General features: G+C 37.8%; 1 protein-coding gene across 6 annotated transcripts in view; it reads right to left on the reverse strand.

The window, feature by feature from the left end:
• Positions 1-19,501, reverse strand: part of SUGP2 (SURP and G-patch domain containing 2) — a 26,794-nt gene continuing 7,293 nt past the window's right edge. For 5 of the 6 annotated variants that reach the window (XM_074303149.1, XM_074303141.1, XM_074303184.1 and 2 more), the window contains 8 exons: positions 17,968-18,085; positions 15,046-15,545; positions 13,059-13,170; positions 10,048-10,550; positions 8,245-8,306; positions 5,093-5,229; positions 3,538-3,658; positions 1-3,357 (listed from right to left, as the gene is read on the reverse strand). In XM_074303149.1, coding sequence (XP_074159250.1) covers positions 3,538-3,658; positions 5,093-5,229; positions 8,245-8,306; positions 10,048-10,550; positions 13,059-13,170; positions 15,046-15,545; positions 17,968-18,085 — 1,553 coding nt within the window. In that variant the 3' untranslated portion in view covers positions 1-3,357. The remainder of the gene's footprint in view (positions 3,358-3,537; positions 3,659-5,092; positions 5,230-8,244; positions 8,307-10,047; positions 10,551-13,058; positions 13,171-15,045; positions 15,546-17,967; positions 18,086-19,501) is intronic. The other variant, XM_074303175.1, reaches the window with a different exon arrangement.

Here is a 19,501-nt window from a genome sequence, read left to right on the forward strand (position 1 = left end):
AATGTTTTCTCTCTACATTTATTATAGCTGCTAAAAGGTTAACAATGTTCACAACTAAAAATAAAAAAAAAACCCACCAAAAAAAAAAAAAAAGCCAAAAAAAACTTCCATCATCACAAGCATCTTCTAAGGCTTTAGCACTGTCAATTTACATGGAACATATCAAAATTTACTATAAGATTACCCAGGATAAAAACAAATCAAGAGACAGTAAACACACCATGGAAGTAAGTTAAAATTTTCATTGATGCTTGTAGTCTTCACGAAGAGACCCTGGAAACTAAAATAACAGAAAAGAAACTAGTAACTTTAACAAAGTAGTGTATTTGTGCAACATCATATGTACTGCATTTTCAATTCAACCTGCAGAAGCAGGGTAAAGCAGGGGGGATTCCTTTCACAAAGGAGAGGCAGGTAGTATGGGGGAACCCAATGGGTGAGCCACACTAGAATCTTAGCACCAGTGCTGCTCATCTGGCATCTCGTCCCAAACGGAAGTTTGGTACAAGAAAGACCGACCATACTACAATTATCCAGGACAGCAGTTTAAGACTCCCTCAAGAATCACAATTCACATTTCTTTCCAAGAGTGGGTTATACGCCAGCAAATTGCTTTCCAATGAATTGCAATCAGGAGGGAATATAACCTGAGTCTTTATAGGTTATTTTCACGTACCCCAAAATGGTACTGTACCAGCAATCTCAGCTCAAACCAAAACATTCCCAGAATAATGACTAGGGACTAGATGGCTGAGAAAGTAGGAGTGCCCCAATGTGGGAAGCCACACTCTGAATTACGCTCTCTTAATTGTAAACAGAACTCTAGCTAGTTGAAAGAATGAAAGTGCTTCCAAAAGGCCAATATGGAAGAAGAGGTGAAGTGGCAATAATAGCATCAAAGTTTCTTGTGGATGAGCCGCAAAGAGCTACACCCATATTGAGGAAATACGAAAAATTGTCTTCACGTTGCTTCCATAAAGCCACATTTGAAAAAAATTTAGCAACTGAAGAATGTTTTAATTCCAAAAGACCATCATTAACGGCCAATTGAGAATAAGTTAAGAAAAAGGTGCAAGGAATGCACCTCTGTGATAAGGGTCCAGAAAAAGCCACATAAATTTTTGCTGTCCCCAAATTTCCCAAAGAAGCCTATGTTGAATCTTCTAATGTAGCTGTACAGCTGCCTGTTTTGTTAAACTTTTCTGAATGAGGCACGTTCATTCATCCCTTAGGCCAAACTCTTCAGCATCTCCAAATCAAATCACAAAAGAAAAGTAAGAATTGTCTTTAGGTCTTGAATCAATACAGGCCAGTCTTGACACTTTAAACTTTTGATTGAAAGGCAGAGGCATCTGCCAAGTGGCAGAACAAGATGCCACTGTACCTGTGAGACTGAACATTGCATACCTATTGGTATTTTGCTTTGGCAGTTGGATCAATTTAGAGAGAGCATCTGAAAAAGAGGGTCTGGCCTGGTATTGTGGTATTACATTCCAGGGGAGTTGGCTTAATGGTGTTGCTGACATTCAAGGTAGTAAGAGAAACCTGGTCATCACAGCTGGAAGATGTTTTTGTTTTTTGCTCTGGGGAAGTAATGATTCCTCAAGGAATCCAAAATAAAGACAGTTCTCTCTTTTCTGTAACTCTCCAAGGAAAAACGATTGCTTTCTATCCTTTAGCTTTATAGCTGAATCGGCAGGACAGCTGTAATAATTTACTGAAGAGGATCCCAAGTTGTCTTGCATTTTATCATTTGTTAAAAACTTCAACACTGACACTTTATTATAAAGGACTTAATTTCTGGTAGCTAAGAATTCTGCATGTAGGTACAAGAAGTATGGTGCTAGATGGATTAAGACTTCAGTCAGTCTTTTAAATAAGAAACAGATGAATTGGAAATCCCAAGACAGGATTTTTTTTTCCCTTTCCCTCACAAGGACTATAATAAAAATAATCCTTTACCCACTGCTACACATGCAAAAAATACATCACAGAAGAAGCAATGGGCAGGACACTAAAGTGTTTGTTTTTATTTTTAACTGTGGCACAATCTGACTATGAATTCTTAGGACCCTTGTCCAATTGGGGAGAAAGAAGTTAAGTAGTCTAATGGACAATTCCCCCCTGAACACCAGTATCTAAGACTACTGCAGGACTGTACTAGGTCTAAGATACACTGAAAAGATTACAAGACTTGCCCACACGTAAACACACTTGTCAAGTTCAAAGACTTCCATGTCTTCTGAAGAACCTCCAGACATTCTCCAGTGGACTCACTTTGGCACTGTAGTTTGTCTTCTACTGAAATTCAGAAAGGCAATTAGAAAGGGAGATTTGTAATCATTCCTAGGTTACATTTGGTCTCATAAGCAAAAAAGAGATTTGCTGACAGTTTCTGGAGGCCAATCAATGTTCAATCAGATTAAAAACAATTGTATTTTAATCTTGTTTTTTTTAGCACATAGGATAGGAAATCAGAGTAGGCGATTCAGTATTTTGAATTTCATGTTAGTGCTACATTCTGGTAGGATAACCTGAAACTGATTTAGTTCATTTCTGTTTCCCTAAGGAGCAAAAATGGAAACTATGAAAAGACTTGAAAAAAACTTGTGGTTAAGGGTTTAAGACAGAGATTAAAAATAAACAAAAAGGATTCTGGAAATTTAAGGGTCCTTTTTACCCCCAAAAGAAAAAAATCAATCTTCGCACCAAAGACAGGTATTTCCTTCTGTATGTAATTCACTATGGCGATCCACAGAGATATATATTTTGGCTCTGCTGATAATGCAGGTCAGCAAAAAAAAAAAAAAAAAAAATTTCAAGATTAACCACTTTAAGGCTATATCTTTAATCAATGTTTTTGGTTGTTCCTTGAAGACAACTATTTTGTCCAAAGTTTGACTGAGGAATAAGTGGAATAAAAGAAGGCATCTGAAAAATAGGAAAATGCAATGGAAAAAAATGTCAGCACTAATTGAACTTAGACAAGGAAAATGCTTGGTACAGTCTTCTTCTGATTACTGAATCTTCTTGTTTCCTGTATGGGCTCAGATGCAGGCCTTCTTCATTGGTGAGACAAAACCTTTGACGAAACGACACGGAATGAATTCTGCAAGTCAAAAGGAGTCTCTTCCAGGTAAGCTGGCACCCAGACAGTCAGCCTGTGCAGCAAGTGCAAGGCTAATCCTGAAGCTTGGCAAACTAGGAGGTGGGTAACATTAACTTCTGAGTTCACTGTGCCAAAGAAAATCCTTTTGCACATTGCTGAAGTGAACTAAAAATCACCAGAAAGCCTGTAGGGCAGCAGCTTTGTCAAACATCTGCGTTTTCAGCCTGTAACACATTTCTTCTGCAAACCTAGAGGGTAAGAAGTTGGATAGATCTGCATTCTGATGACTTGAGTTTTTTGTAAAAACCAAATTCTTGGGGGTTTTGTTGTTGTTTTTTTGAAACGTAACATTTCAGAATTTTTTTTTCCAAAACTAGAATTTCAGTGTAGGCAGGAATTCATGAAATGAAACGTGCCCAAGCACATACCTATTTACTTGCTCGTTTCTGCCTGTACATTTGTATCATTCTTTGACGGAAAACATCAAATGTATCTTCGTTATTTTCTTCCCCTTCAACACCCAAGCCCTCCCCTTCAGAGGTAGTTCCCCTATGGGAGTAAAATGAACAATTAGTATAGGACTCTACTTTTTTCAACTACATGATTAAGCACAGAGAATAGTTTTAAAATAATCAACATGTATAGATAGTCAAGTATATGGTAAACTGTCTCTGCAAAGGTTATGTGATGGGACATTAAAAAAAAAAAGTTAAGAGAAAAACAAAATGTACTTACCTTATTCACAGCTGTACTTACCTGTTCCAACGAGAGACTTGGAAATCCCTTGTTTATGTTGTAGAAATTTAGTGTAGCCCTAATGTGGCAGGTCTCAAACTTATTTTTTAAATACTTGCTACACACAATGGACCTTTGAAAGTAACTTCAGATCTCTCTGAATTACATAAGCCCCTACAAATGAAAAGGGGTTCTAGTTTTAACCCTGGAGCCATTTTTGCATGCCATGGGGCCATTTGTGACTTGGCATTTAAAAATAGCAAATATTACTGAAATTATAAGGATTAAAAAGATAGTTAAATTAACTGTTAAATGGATTATACAGTCCAAATCATTGGCTAAACTTCCAAAATATACATTTCTAAAGAGCTTGTGACCTTAAATTTGGCTTTTATTTAAAATATAAGACAAGGTCCTGAAACCTAAAATCCTTGATTCAGATATTAAGTTATTTCTATTTTAAACACCAAACTCCCCAATTTAAAAAAGGAGGAAACTGAGCCTGGTGACTTGTCCAAGGTCATACAGTAAGGAGTGCTAGCTCCAATTTCTCTTTTGACTGTACCTTAATTCCTCTGCTTTCCGTGGATGTCCAAAGCCAAGAAAAACAGACTCAAATAAACACCCTTCTGCCTCCCCACCTCCCCCCATTATCCTTTCTTTTTATTTAAGGCCAGGCTTATAAACATCTCTGACTCTGAGAAGTACCCAAGTGGTATATGAGCCTCCCTTAAAGAGAGTAAGAACCAGGACATAAAACAATTCAGAAAAGAGTCATGGTGAATAGGAACCTGGAGTCTCCCAGGACAGTGACCAGCAAGTTAGCTCGGCTGCTTTGGGGTCTGCTTCCCATTCCTTATCTCCTAAGACTCCGACGATGGGACCTGCTGGGTATCATGAACAGTAACATTTGTACAATCTGATTTTACAGGTGTGACAGCTTTGTGTGCTTTCTCTCATCCGACCCTCACCACTGCTCTCTGAGATCAGTGGAACGAATATCTTCCTCAGTTTACAAATGAGGAAACGGAAGCTTTTTATAATAAACTGACTTGCCCAAAGTAAATACACGGAGACTAGGCCCCATAATCCACAGTCCCAGCCCTGGGCTCTTCCTCCTAAACCACACCAACGAGCCTTCTAGGGCCGACTTTTAAACCTCCTTCTCCTGCTCTTTCTGGACAGTGGAGTACTTGTCCCTATGGTTTTGATATTCTTGCATTTCTGAAGTCGGTTACCATTACATACACTTTTACAGGCTCCTTAATTCCTTTCCCACGTGAGCCCAGGCCATATCCCTCCTTCCAGCCCATCTTCTGAAGCATTTGAAAACCCACATTCCTGTCAGTCAGTTTCTGCTGAGCAAATTCCAAGTCTTTGTGTTTCTGAAGAGAGAAAGAAAAAAGTTAAATCTATCTGAATTACAATATGCTTCATTTACTCAATAAAGCCTTTATAAAGCAGAGAGCACAGCACTAGGCACTGAGGGAGACAATGATATAGGATCACCAGGACCATGTGTGGTGGTGGAATAAGTGTGGGCTTAAAGAGTCAGGAGGTCTCGGATCACACCTGGATTCGAGGACTCATAAATGTATGACCTTGGGTAAGTCTTCTTTCTAAACTAGGTTTTTCATCTATAAAGTGAAAATAATAAGGGTATTACCTATCTCATAAGGATGCTGTGAGGAAAGTGCTTTATAAATCTGGAAGTGTGACAGAAATGTGAGCTATTCCATGACCCTTGAGATTCACAGTCAAAGAAAAGAAACAAAGAAGTTTCAAAGGAAGAATCACAAAATTCAGTTTTTAAAATTTTAAACAATATATAGAGAACCTGGAAATTAGATGAGCTAAGAAGACAAAAACCAAAAACACCTGGCCTGGTATTTTGTCCTATGTGCTCAGTTGAGTGACTTGAGCTAGAGCAAGGAATGCATCTAGCATCAGGAAGCCCTGAGCTCATACCCTACCTTAGTCCCTCAGATACTTATTTTCTGGGTGACCTGGACAAGTCACTGAGCCTCTCTGTGCCTTGATTACTCCATCTGTAAAATGAGGGGTTTGGACTTGGATTCTATCAGGATGATCCAGGCTGCCAAGGAAAGCTAAGGACAAGCAAGTGATTTTTTTATAAGTTGAATTGGGGAAGAAAAGAAAGGCTAAACAAAAGACTAAGACAGCTGCTCCACATTGATGGGACAATTACTGGTGACAAAAGAATACCAGAACAGGTCACTTCTTATTTTGCTTGTTTCCTCTAATTTGACTGGAAAAGATAGAACAAAAGAAGCTAATGGAGAGCTGATCGAAAACCAAGCAAACAGGAAGAGAAAACTGATCCACTGATAAGTTGATGTCCCCCAGTTCAGAGGAATGATAGCCACAGGTATGGAAGGAACTGGCACATGTGATCTGTTGAGCCACTGCCAGAAATAGTTCAAAAACCGTGAAGAACAAGAGGTATCTCAGGGCTAGAGAAGCACAAATGATTTTTTTCTTGTTTGAAAATCAGGACAAGAATAATCCAAACCAGGCGGGACTGGGATCCCTATTGTCCTATCTGCTGCTAGAATTGTAACAAGGAAGCTTCCAGTGAGCCTATAGGGGACGAGCTTACATCCCAGGACAGTTATTCTTGACTCCCATAGTCAACTGTGGAACACAAAGTATAAAAGAGGTGGATAGCAACTGGTACCAGGCCCATTTTCTGTCTGCACCTTATTGGTAATAATAATGAAAAAAGTTAGCATTAATATGGTGCTTTCCAGAAACTTCCAATAAGTCTTTGACATAGGTGCTCAGAGAGGTTATGTGATTTGCCCAAGATCTCACAGCTAGTAAGTATCTGAGGTGGGACTTGAACCCAGGTCCCCACAACTCCTAATCCAAACCTCTTTTCACTACATCATATTCTTCAATCCTATAATTAGAACCAAAAAATTGTGAGCCTTTATGAAGAATGGCCTGAATTAAACAAGATGAAATTTACTAGAGAAAAATATGTAATCTATTATTTGGGTTCAGAAAAGTAACTACATAACCACAGGATATCAGAGCCACGGTAGATAGTTGTTCATATTTCATAAATCCCTGGAGTGAGATTTATGTTTTTATACCAAAACCATGAGAACATGGAACCGCAGGTAGTGCCAGTTAGCCAGCTGCTTTCTGCTACACACCTGTTGCAATGTTGTTGTAGCCACACAGGGTTGTAGCTTTCTGATCTCATTTCTAATCTCTGCAGTCCCCATGGAACAATGCTGCTCTGTATGGCTGCAATGTCCTTTAGTAGCTCAACAAAATCTATCATGACATGAAGATGAGCCTGGGTTCTCAAAAGCTATATAGGTCCTAGTTAAGTCCAGTGATTATTTATATATTGTCTGAGGACCAGCCAAGCTAAGGATGGGCAGGCTTATCAACAGTTTGGGCAAATGGTGTTGAAAACAATTTTTGATTATGACAACTCTGAGGAAATCTACTCAATTCTGGAGGGAGTGTGATCTGCAATGGTGGGGATAAGGGGAAAAGATACATACTGATGAAGTAATAGATCTTTTAATTGCTAACAACTATATAACTACACAAATGCTTTAGAAACTAAATGTGCTTAGTGGCTTTAAGCTTTAAGCACAGTAATTTTCTTTCTTCTTAAGAAGCTGCTAAGAGATTTGAATAATGTCTCATTATGGAGAATCACACATACATGTATAACACATATGCATCATGTGATTTGGGGGGGGGGGAGAGGGAGCGGAGCTAGACCTGAAATTTAAAGATGTAGACAACTCCACTGAGCAAATTCCTTTGACCAGTATAGATTATAACTATTCTTCAATTTATAATCTTAGAGACTTTCCCAGGGAATTGAGAGGTTAACTGTCTTGCCCAGAGATATACAGCCAGTAAATATCAGACAAAACCTGCATCCAGGTTTTCCCAATCCCAAGGCCACACTACCTATATCTCAGAACACAATGCTATAGTTACTTAAAAAAAAAAATCTATGATTTTTATCACTTTTGAGTATTCCCAGCAACAAAGCAAACTTAAGATTTTTTGGAGCCAAAAAATTCCCTGGCAAGCCAACTTTTTGTTGAGGTTTTCCAGATTTAACCAGGCTGGATCCATAATCCAAACCTTTCCAGCTTGATAGGACTGGAAGAGCTTGTGCTGTGATGGTGCAGACTCCAAGAACCCTGAGTCATCACCATACCACAATGAGGCATCTGAGGAACACTTCAATGAAGTCTTTTTTTAAAACAGTTCTTAAAAACAGCTCTTTTTTTATACAAGGAAAGAGAAACTTGTTCAATTAACAGCTGAATGAAATGTGAAATTTCCAAACTGTAAATGGATGCATCATTGTTGAGGGTTTCATGTTGGCAGAACCTCACCTTCTTCTTGGACACAGGGCGTCCCCGGGGCCTGTCATAAGCAATTCGCACAGGTTCATGAACTACAAGACCAAAAAATAAAATAAATAAATCAGGGGATAATCATCTCTTTTCTCTACATTACTTATAGAGAAAACTGTTTAAGATAACTGCAAATTCTATACAGTACACAAAAGCACAAGTTTCCTGAGGAGGTCAGTCCTAATTACCTTGCACCTAACACATGCCTTTGCACATGGCACTAGGGGTTTCATAAAGGAAGTTTCAGATCCCTGGGGCCATATGAACTACACACTGTAGCTCTGGAAGGTTATTACATCAAAATACAAAGATGCTGGTAATTAAATTTGCTTGGTTCTATCTTGTTACTATTTTTCACATAAAATAGGAGATCTAAAACAGCTTCTCCAAGATAAAAGACAAGCTATCTGCTATCATAGTCAGATACACTCACTCTTCAAAGCTACTATTTAGAATCCCAAACCCTAAGGGACCCCAGAGGTCAATTAGTTCAATCCTACCCTAGAGCCCAAATCCTTCTACAACATCCCTAATAGGTGATCATGCAGAATCTGCTTTAAAAGGCCTCCAATGATAAGGAAACTCTTCCTTCCAGAGACAGCCCAATTCATTTTTAGAAAGCTCCAATTGTTTAGGTGCTCTTTCTCGTACCGAGTTGAAATCTGTCTTCCTATAACTTTTACCCACTTTGGAACTCAAGAACAAATTGAAGCCCCATTGAATATTTGAAAATGAATTCTACCCAGATTCCCTGTCCCCAACTGTACCTCTTTCCTTTTCTCAGCTAAATATGCCAAATTCCTTCTGCTAATCCTCAACTGGCAAAATTCTTGGTCCCTGCCTATGCTGCCCTCCTCTGGATACATTCTAGCATGTTAATGCCCTTCCTCAAATGTGGTGCCCACATACGTGCTACATGTGCATCACTAAGTTTTAAGCTGTTATTATACACAGAATAGTAAACACACCTAGCACAAAACGTGCCTCACAATACTTTTCATCTTCCTGATATACAGCACTTTAGGGCCTTGTAGTGCTTCAGTCATGTTGATTCCCCATCTTGTAGGCCTCTGTCTGCACCTCTCAAGTAATTTATCTTGTCCTATTTCTTGTATGTCACAGTTATCTGTGTTGGTGTCTTCTGCTATCAGACAATGAGTTCCATGAAAGAAGGGATCATGTTTTATTTCAACTTTGTATTTCTCTTAGAACCTAGTTCTATAAACAGCAGGCACTTAAATCTTTGTTAATGATTGCTCGTCTATGTATGTGCCAAAGTGTCAAATTAAGAGAATGCCAAATATTTAAAGTTTGAAATTTTCACTATTAATGGTTTGGCCACAGTGCCATTAAGACATCTTATCATCTACCCATAGATTAGTAAATAAAAATAATTTCACTTGGTTCAGCGTAATGTACCATTAATTAGAGAACAATTGAAGGTTATCCCTAAAAACTCAACGTGCAAAAATCTGAGTTTATTAAAAAGAAAATATAAAGTGATTATTCATGTAATGCAGTTTTTGCTTTATATAATTAATCTATGAAGTGCCTTTAAATTAGGTGTTTTCCTAATGTATTTAAAATATGGTTCAATTTACAAGAATTTAATTTCACAAACAACTTTAATTTCACAAACAACTTTTCAGTAATAAGCAAGGTACAAGTGTACTGTGTCACTTTATCATTAGGAACATACAGTCCTGGAGTTAACAACATCATTGTCATGGACTAAATGGGAACACCTTGCTGCAGAGACAAATGCAAAGACACGTCAGGTACCTTTAGGTTCCTCTATAAGACACACCCTCTTGGGAGCCGGGATCATGCCAACTTTTAGTGATTTGCTGCTGATTCTCTTTCGAGGGAAACAGGCACTCGAAGCAGAGGACTGGGACAGAGCTGCTAAATTGGCACCATCGCCCTCCGCTCCTGTGTTTTGTGCCTCCTCAGAGGGGATCCCCTCTGACTGAGCTGCTCTACCAGTTTCTTCACCAATTCTGGAGGACACTTCTTGAGCTGAGGTGTTATCTTCTGTACCTTCTTCTTCTTCTTCCTCAGGCCCCAATTCTAGCTCTAGTTCAGTCCCTTGTTGAGAATGATCTCCTTCAAGCTCTTCTTCCTCCTGCTCCTCTTCTTCCCCATGATCTGAAATCTTCCCTGATTTCAGACCTTCTCCTGCTTTGAGATTTAGTGGGGTTTTTGTGAAATTAATGGAAGGGCACAGTTCATACACTTTCATTCTATAAAACTTGAAGGCAGGACTATTTTGGTCATGTAGAAACCTGAGTTGAGAATGAAAGTGAAATTCCATGAGTTAAGTTAAAGGATTCTTTGGAAATAACTTACTGGAGAATAAAGCAAATGCATTCCTTGGTGGAATAGATGCTGAAATATGTCTGAGAAAGACTGGAGGCTGTAGGGGTAGACTAAATGATGAAATGGATCTGATCAGTAAAGGAAAGAGTGGTGTAGTATATGGAATACTGGACATGGCAAGACCCCACTGTGGCCACAGTGTTGTGAGACCTTAAGCAAGTCACTTAGCCTCTAATTTTCCATTTACTGAGTAAGGATGACCTTTAAGGTCTATTTTAGCTTTATCATTCTGTAATTTTTTTTAATTGAATAACTTTTTAAAAAATTTAATTATAGTTTTTATTTACAAGATATATGCATGGGTAATTTTACAGCATTGACAACTGCCAAACCTTTTGTTCTAATTTTTCCCCTCCTCCCCCACACCCAGATGGCAGGTTGACCAATACATGTTAAAGTATAAATTAAGTACAATATATGTATACTTGTCCAAACAGTTGTTTTGCTGTACAAAACGAATAAGACTCTGAGATAGTGTACAATTAGCCTGTGAATCATTCTGTAATTTTGAGAAGAGTCAATAGTACTGATAAACAAATCAAGCCCAAGAAGTCTAATTCTGTCCCATTAGGAATATAATGGCAATATTCTGAAGTAATAGAGAGAAGAATTCTTCATTTTCCACTTAACTTCATAATTATTCATCTAAGATACAGAACTAGAGAACTACTATCAGATATGATAGATGCTTTTCCAAACATTTACATATCTATCTCTATCTTGTTCCTTTCTCTTTTAGAAACTGGGCTTCTAGAGAATAGGAAGTATATAGTTTTAGACAGAATCACAAAATGGAAGATCTATTAAAGGGACCTCATGGATCAATCAGGCCAGCACCTTCATTTTATAGGAGAAAACTGAGGCCCAGAGGGGAAAGACGCAGGTTGGGAAATTAGGTAACCAGACTAGTTACAATTGTTGTCTAAAAAGTCACAGAGTTAACAGGCCCTGAATCAAGGCTCAAGCAAGCTATCATATGAATGAATTTTATTATATTGATCTTAAGACATTCTGGTTTCCCAGAAGCTTTGTGTTGTTACTGATGTTTCTTCTTATATTCTAAGTAGTTAAGCCTCTGGAATAAGTGACTTCCAGGTAAATGAGGTTGTTACTATCCAGTTTTAGGGTGCTCTTTTATAGTCTTGCTTCTATATCTAATGTATATGACCTTCAAAAACATACTACCAGGCAAGTAAGGATGCTATCATTAACACTTTTTCACAGATCAGGAAATTGCAGGTCTAAAAGATATACAATCAGAATCAGAATCTTTGGGTTAAGACTTGGCTTCAATACTGACTAGCTGTAGAGCTCTGGGAAATCACCAAGTTTCCTTCTCAGTAAAATAAACCACTTGTGAGGTGTTTTTGTGAAGAAAGTACTTTGTAAGCTACAAAGCATTAGAGAAATGTGAACTGTTACTATTTTTAATTCCTTTTGGTTTTGTGTAATAAAGACAATGAAATAATTTATCAATTACATAGGAAATGTGGTCAATAGAAATGTGAAAACGTTGGTAAACCTGAACACTATTCAAATGTAAATTATCATTACTGTCATCATCTTCTTCCTCCTCCTTCCCACCACACCGATGAGCAATGGGAAATAAGCCATAATGTATTGGGTCTAAGGCAAACCCAGTATAATGGTGAAAGCACCAGACTGGGAATGAAATTAAAAGACTGAGATGATCTGGATTGAGATCCTGGCTCTGGTTGTGTGACCTTTGGCAAGTAAATTCACCTCTGAGCCTCAGTTTCTGCATCTGTTAGATGAAGGGTGGTGGACTAAATAACCTCCAAGGTTAACCCTCTAACATTCTAGGATCCCAGAAAGACCTAAATATGCTTGCCAATTGCCATTTTAGCAAGTAGTGTTATGTGCAGAGCTTTCAATGCACAAAATCATATGAAAGAGATGCCAGTGACTGTTGTTCCATCCCAACCATGCACAATCAACAATCAGCTGTTGCACATGACATGCTCTCTATAGTCTAGACATCAAAGAGTGGTTCAGAACAGGAAATGATAATTAACAGTAACAGACTACATTTCCTCAAAAGAGGAAGGCATTAAAAGTCATTTCTAAGTTTACAGATGAGGAAACTGAGGCCAGGAATGTCAGAGTTATGACAGAGCTTTTAAGGCAAGTCCAGATTTGATGAATTCCAAGGTGAATACAATTTCCACACTACATCTAAAAGATTGCTTTAAACTTCCTTCAGTATTGAGGGAAACTAAAGCAAGCCCATTCCAGGGATCATTCATACAAAGTGACCTGAACCGAGCCAGATTTTTGGGCAAGGCAGCTCACTTAGAAGATGATCCCAAATTGTGAGACTCAAGGAGGGAATTTTAGGAAGTTTTCAATGTATTTTATTATGCCAGAATCAAGAAGATACAGCAGTTACTTACCAGAGATCTGGGTTGTCTGCACTGTTTTCTATACTAAATTGTTCAATTTCTGGTCCCACCTGAGCAACAAATTTGGCTAGTTTCTCAGCAGTATCCATTGTTTTAGCATCAACTGCAAAATGCAAAACAGTTATCATATATTAGTTCTGAATTCAGAAAATCCTAAGAATGTCAGAGATAGGCAGTTCCTTAAATATATATATATAATACTAGAACTGGAAGAGACCTTAAAGGTAATTCAGTTAATGAATTCAAATGCAATTAGTGTTTTGAATACATAATTAGCAGTTTTAGCCAAAATAAACAACACATTCCAAATGTACACATTATTCTCTATTCAAGACTCTTGTCTTAGAAACTGGGCATAAAATGACAAACTAAATAGCTTGGGAGTTCCAAGAGTTCAAATTCTACTAGGGAAGGGGAACTTTCCATAAATCAAAAACTAAAGGGCAGTTAGTTGCTGCTTTAGATAGTGCACCAGCCCTGAAGTCAGGAGGACCTGAGTTCAAATATGGCCTCAGAAGTGTGTGTGATCCTGGGCAAGTCACTTAACCCCAATTGCCTCAGGGAAAAAAAAGAAGAAAAAAAGAAAAGAAAAAAGTAAGAGAAGAAACTAAGAAAAAGAAAGACAAAATGACAGAGAATCTGAGTTTGAATAATAGCATTGGTATAACCCTGGGCAAATCACTTGATCTGCCTGGATCTGTCTCTTTAGGGAGTCAGGCTCAATGACCACTGAAGTCCCTTCTCTACCTCTAAATCTATCATCCTTCACATTTACACCTATAGCCTTCTTTATTGGGAAAACCATAGACAATTGCTGGTATCCTTTCTAGCATCAGAATTCAGGACCAGAGCTCTTCCTCGCCCCCCACCCCCACCCCTGACCTGTCTCAATGGGTGGTCCTCAACTGAGAGAGACCTTATCAGAGCACCTTATCCTTAGAATCATGATTTTACAATCTTAACTCAGGACTTAAGAAAACTCTTTTTTCTTTTTCTTTTTACTCTTCCCATCTAACCCATACCTCATACCCTCTAAGCTTCTTCCCATTCAAAGTGACAACTGACCTGATAAATTCATTATATATTAAGATACTAACTAAGATACTAATAGGTATCTATGCAGCCTAATAAGGAAGGGTCTTCTGGAGAAAATGAATAAACACATAAATAAAATAATTTTTTGAATTTAATAAACCATTATTCTAAAGATATTGTTAGAAGATCTATTCTTCTCTTAGGGATGGCTGACTCCTGATTTAGTCTAACCTCTCCATGAATCTTAGGCATGGTACTCTTGATTAGATGAAATCCTTAAGAGTTTTAAATCCTAAAATCTTTTAAGTGATAATCTAACCTTTACCCAAAACATCCAGTGGCAGGGAACATTGAGTTCTTTGAAAGCAGGAACTTTGCCTTTCCTTGTATCCTCTATGCTAAGCATTGAGGATAAATGTCTACTTTTTGTTAAGTGCTTAAAAATGCATCTTGACTTGACTTGGTTGGATGGAAAGAACACTGAACTTGAAGTCAGGAGGCCTCATCCTGCTTCTATAGCTGTTTGAATTTGGGTAGTTTATTTTACTTTTCTACTTTTCAATTTCCTCATCTGTAAAGTAAGGATAATAATATTTGTACTCTCTACTCCATAGAATTATGAGGAAAGAATTTTATAAACTTGAAAGGGTTGCAGAAAATGAAGTCATAAATATTATTATTAGTAGTAGTAGTTCTAACACATATGACTGCTGAACAGCTTTAGCTGTTAGGAAATCTTCATTAAATTAACCTGCAATCTGCCTCCTTGGAAAACTCCCCCCTCTGGGCATAGGTCTACCTCCTGGGGCCAAGCAGAATAAGGCTAATTAATCCCTCATCGATATAATTGCTTAACTATCCCTTAGTATTATTTTATTAGCAGTTTTGCTGTTGTCTTTGGCTCCCACTGGCTTTGGAGCTTCAATATGAAATCTTTACCTACCACTGGCAAACTGGGAAGATGAGGGAGTGTGGGGTGGCTCAGGCAAGGCAAAAGAGGCCTCCATCCCAGTTGTTCCTGGAGGACAGGTCAAAGATCCTGGGCTGGGATCACAGGGAAGAGATCCAGATTCCTCAGATGGCAAATTCTTCTCACGGCGGTTTACATCAGTAACAGAAGGCTTTACCTGGAATACCCCGTGGGCATGTCTGACCTGATGCTTCAGCATGGTCCCTGCTGAAAGAAGAGTCTGTGTCCCCACAGTAGATTTTCTCATCTTCCAGCCACTGATCCCCCAAGATGAGAGTAGCCCAAGCCTCTTTCGGGGAATCAATCTCTTCTTCAGGTTCTGGACCTTCCTTGCATACAGCATTGCTCTCACAGCACATTCCTCTGAAGTTGGCTGGTGTTCCTCATCTTTTTTAATCTCCTTTATCCTCTGCATTTCTGCCAACTTCAGCTTATAATATTTATACTCCAGACTATCCTCATCAGATAAAAACCTAGAAAGGAAGGAAATGCATTAAAATACTTATTTAGGTCAATACTATATTGTTCACAACCTCTATTACATTTTCATAAAATATTTAACAAGTTTTAAATTAATCATTCCTTTTTATTTTTAAAAAACTTTTTACATTTGGTACAAGGGCTTAGTTTTTCTTTTTCAATGGGGGGTAGGAGGGAAAGATTTTGGTTAATTTTCTAAAAATAAAATTTTATTTTGAAAAATATAATCTTTTTTCTCTGTGAGAAATGATAGTTACATATAAATTTTAGTTCAGATCTGTGTCAAGTTTACCTTAGTAAATGACACATTTCAGTACAATCTATTCTGCCAGATGCACAGAATAGATAACTACTATTTCATCATGTTATTATAATTTCACATATTTTTGCCTCACTGTATACCTCTTACAAGTCTGTCTTTTGACAAACTTTTTTAAACTCCCTAAGAGTAGGGGCTATGTCTTAGTTTTTGTAACTGTCAGTATATATGGCAATATTTTGCATGTGGCAGGAACTTATGGATATTTAATGACAATTCATTATGATCATACTCAACCTGAAATTATAACATATCAGTTTGTCAATAACAGAATTACACAGAATCTTAAGGATCAGGAAGGGACCCTAGAGATCATTTAGTTGAACATGTGAAAAAACCTCCTTCACAACATCTCCAACTACTGGTTGCTTTGACCTGAAGACTTCCAGTGATGGAAATTTTAGAGAAACTACATTTAGGGGGAAAAAATCAGTTGTGAAAAACTCTAATTGTTAAGAAATTTCTCTTGATATGGATCTGAAACATTCCCTGCAATGTCCATCTCACTGGTCTCAACTGTGCCATCTAAGGACAAGTACGATAAGTCTTTAGACTTTTCAATGTAATAAGCCTACAGTTATTTGAGGGAAGTCATCAAATTACTTCTAAGTCTTTTGCCAAGGGCAGCCTTTCAATTTTAAAAAATCAATCTTGGATGCAAATCGTCTCCTATAAATGTTACAGCAGAATTTTGCTACTGACTTTTGTTTTGGTTTGTTTCTTCTATCTTAGGGAGTGTTTTTATTAGAAATTACTCTTCTAATTGACTTCAGTTCAAGAAACACTAACAAGCTCAAATGCCAGATCATGGAGTAGTAAGTTGTGCACTAGCCAGAATACAAAATTCCATGAATGAGAAGAAGAATCACATCCTTTTATGATTATTTTAATGGAATCTGCATTGTTTCATGATCCCACAGATTATACACAGCAAAACAGGCTCAGAAAATTTTTAAAAATTCTCATGTGTCCCCCTTCTTTCAAAAATCAACCCACTAAAAATTGAGCTGACATTAAACTGGAACCTAGTTTAATGATATTGAATTTTGAAGTATCAATAATGATGCCCATTGCAGAATGCATACAACACCTAGCCTGCTCATCTATGGAGGCAGCAAAAGTAACCCAAGGCAGTGTGGGAGAGAAAAGCACTAGCTCTGGCATTAGGAACTGATATCAGATCCTTGTTCTGCCACTGATTACCCTTAGCAGGTTCGTGCCCAGCCTATTAAGTACAATGAAAGGGCTACAGTAGGCCAGTATGTTGGGAGAGTACTGCTACTGAGCCACCAGGCTTAAATTTGCAGCCTGGATTACTCACTACCTAGCTTTGACTAAGTCAGTTTGGCGTATTGTGGGCCTTAACTTTCTTCTGCAAAATCACAGAGCTGGAGCAGATGTTCTCCAAGCTGCCTTCTCTTCCAATCCTTTCCAGAGTGTACTCTTCACTTCTGCCATACCACTTCACTAATACTTCCCTAAGTCTATCCCTCCTTTTTCACCTCTGTACATTTGCTCACAAACCTCTCTCTGGAATGTGCAACATCCCCGTCCCCACCTCCCCTCAAACTCTTTTAGCTTCAAAAACCCTAAAACCTAATCTACTCCAAGATGAAGTTTTCTTAGTTCCCTCAACTGGAAATGATTTATATTTTCTATGAATTTTCATGACATTTTAAACCTCCCTTATATATTTATTGAATTTTGTATTATATTTATGTGCATTTTGTCTCAGCTTTTAGACTGTAAATCTTTTGAAGGCAGGGATTTATCCAATTCAATTTTGTATCTTTTCCAGCTCCTATCCCAGGATCTTATATAACATGGACACTGAATGAATTTACTCAACGGGAAAGGACAATTTCCTAGATGATAGCTTGGAATAATTCTTCCACTTCTCCGCTCATTCCAATATCCATTAAGCAGAATAAAATAATGTATATCCATTATTGAAGGCCTTGCTCTCCATGAGGAATATCTTTCCAATATAAAAGTCAATTCTAACAAAACCTCAGAAAGTTCTATTTGAAATTCTCAGTCCTAATGTTTGGGTGATAGAAAGTCCTCATGTGCTTGAGCATTTCTTAAATACCTACCAATAAGTAGGGTTCTTCTTTAGTGTTGCTCTTTCTTTTGGGGACAAGTTGCCTTCAATTATACTCTTCACAAATTTTTCAATTGTCTCAACAACCTTTCTGTCTGCTCGCTGAGGAACTGTAATAAACAAACAGAGTAGGCTTGAGAGAGGTACTGGAAGGCTCAAGTCTCATAAAACCAATGCTGCCTGACAAGGATCTCAAGGCTGCTTCTCTCAGTCAATCTGAACCACTAATGCTCTCACTCTTCAGAGACTAACGTTTGAAATAGAATTGAGACCAGAGATTGGAAGTTTAATACCAGGATGACATTCAAAAACTTAGAATGTTGAGGGTAAGTTAGACAGCATGATTATTAAGGGACAGGCCACAAAACTAAAGGATAAAAAGACCATTTTAAAAAATGTTTTACTGCTGCTTATTAAAATAAAACTACTCATTTCTGGAAATATTCCCTCTTCCCCTCTAAATTGAAATCTTCCTTGTAACAAAGAAAATTCGTCACACACACACACACACACACACACACACACACACACACACACACACAATTACTTGTGGCAATTCTGACAAGGTATCAACATTCTGCTCAATTAACCTTGCTTCCACTCTCTTAAGTGGGAGTTAAATTTCATCATCTGTCCTCCAGAAAAAAGCATATTGACTTTTTTACAATTCAGAACTTAGGGCAATAAGATTTTCAGCATGATAGTTTTCAATGTGTACACTCTTTAAAAAATTTAATCCTTTCATTCTTTAACTAAGAAAATGCTACTTCCTCTAGGAAGCATTCCTTGATTCTTTCCAACTAGGTAATTTTTTTTTCATCTGACCTCTCAGTCCTTTGTCATCCTCTTACATGCTGACTATGGTTTAAACTGGATTGCTTTTACTTATGTCTGTCTCTTCTAAGGTTTTCCTTTGATGCTCTGAAGAGGTAAGCCCAAATATTTTTGAAAGCCATAACACCAAGAGTAAAATATCAGCTCTAGCAGCATCTACACTAAGCTATTTTCAAAAGATATCCAGTGTCCATCAGTTGGAGAATGGTTGGGTAAATTATGGCATATGAAGGTTATGGAATATTATTGTTCTGTAAAAAATGACCAGCAGGAGGAATACAGAGAGGCTTGGAGAGACTTACATCAACTGATGCTGAGTGAAATGAGCAGAACCAGAAGATCACTATACACTTCAACAACAATACTGTATGAGGATGTATTCTGATGGAGGTGGAAATCTTCAACATAAAGAAGATCCAACTCACTTCCAGTTGATCAATGATGGACAGAGGTAGCTACACCCAGAGAAGGAACACTGGGAAGTGAATGTAAATTGTTAGCACTACTGTCTGTCTGTCCAGGTTACTTGTACCTTCAGAATCTAATGCTTATTGTGCAACAAGAAAATGGTATTTACACACATATATTGTATCTAGGTTATATTGTAACACATGTAAAATGTATGGGATTGCCTGTCTTCGGGGGGGAATAATTTGGAAAAATGAATACAAGGGATAATATTATAAAAAAAA

This window comes from Sminthopsis crassicaudata, chromosome 1 (assembly GCF_048593235.1).
Source record: "Sminthopsis crassicaudata isolate SCR6 chromosome 1, ASM4859323v1, whole genome shotgun sequence".
NCBI lineage: Eukaryota > Metazoa > Chordata > Mammalia > Dasyuromorphia > Dasyuridae > Sminthopsis > Sminthopsis crassicaudata.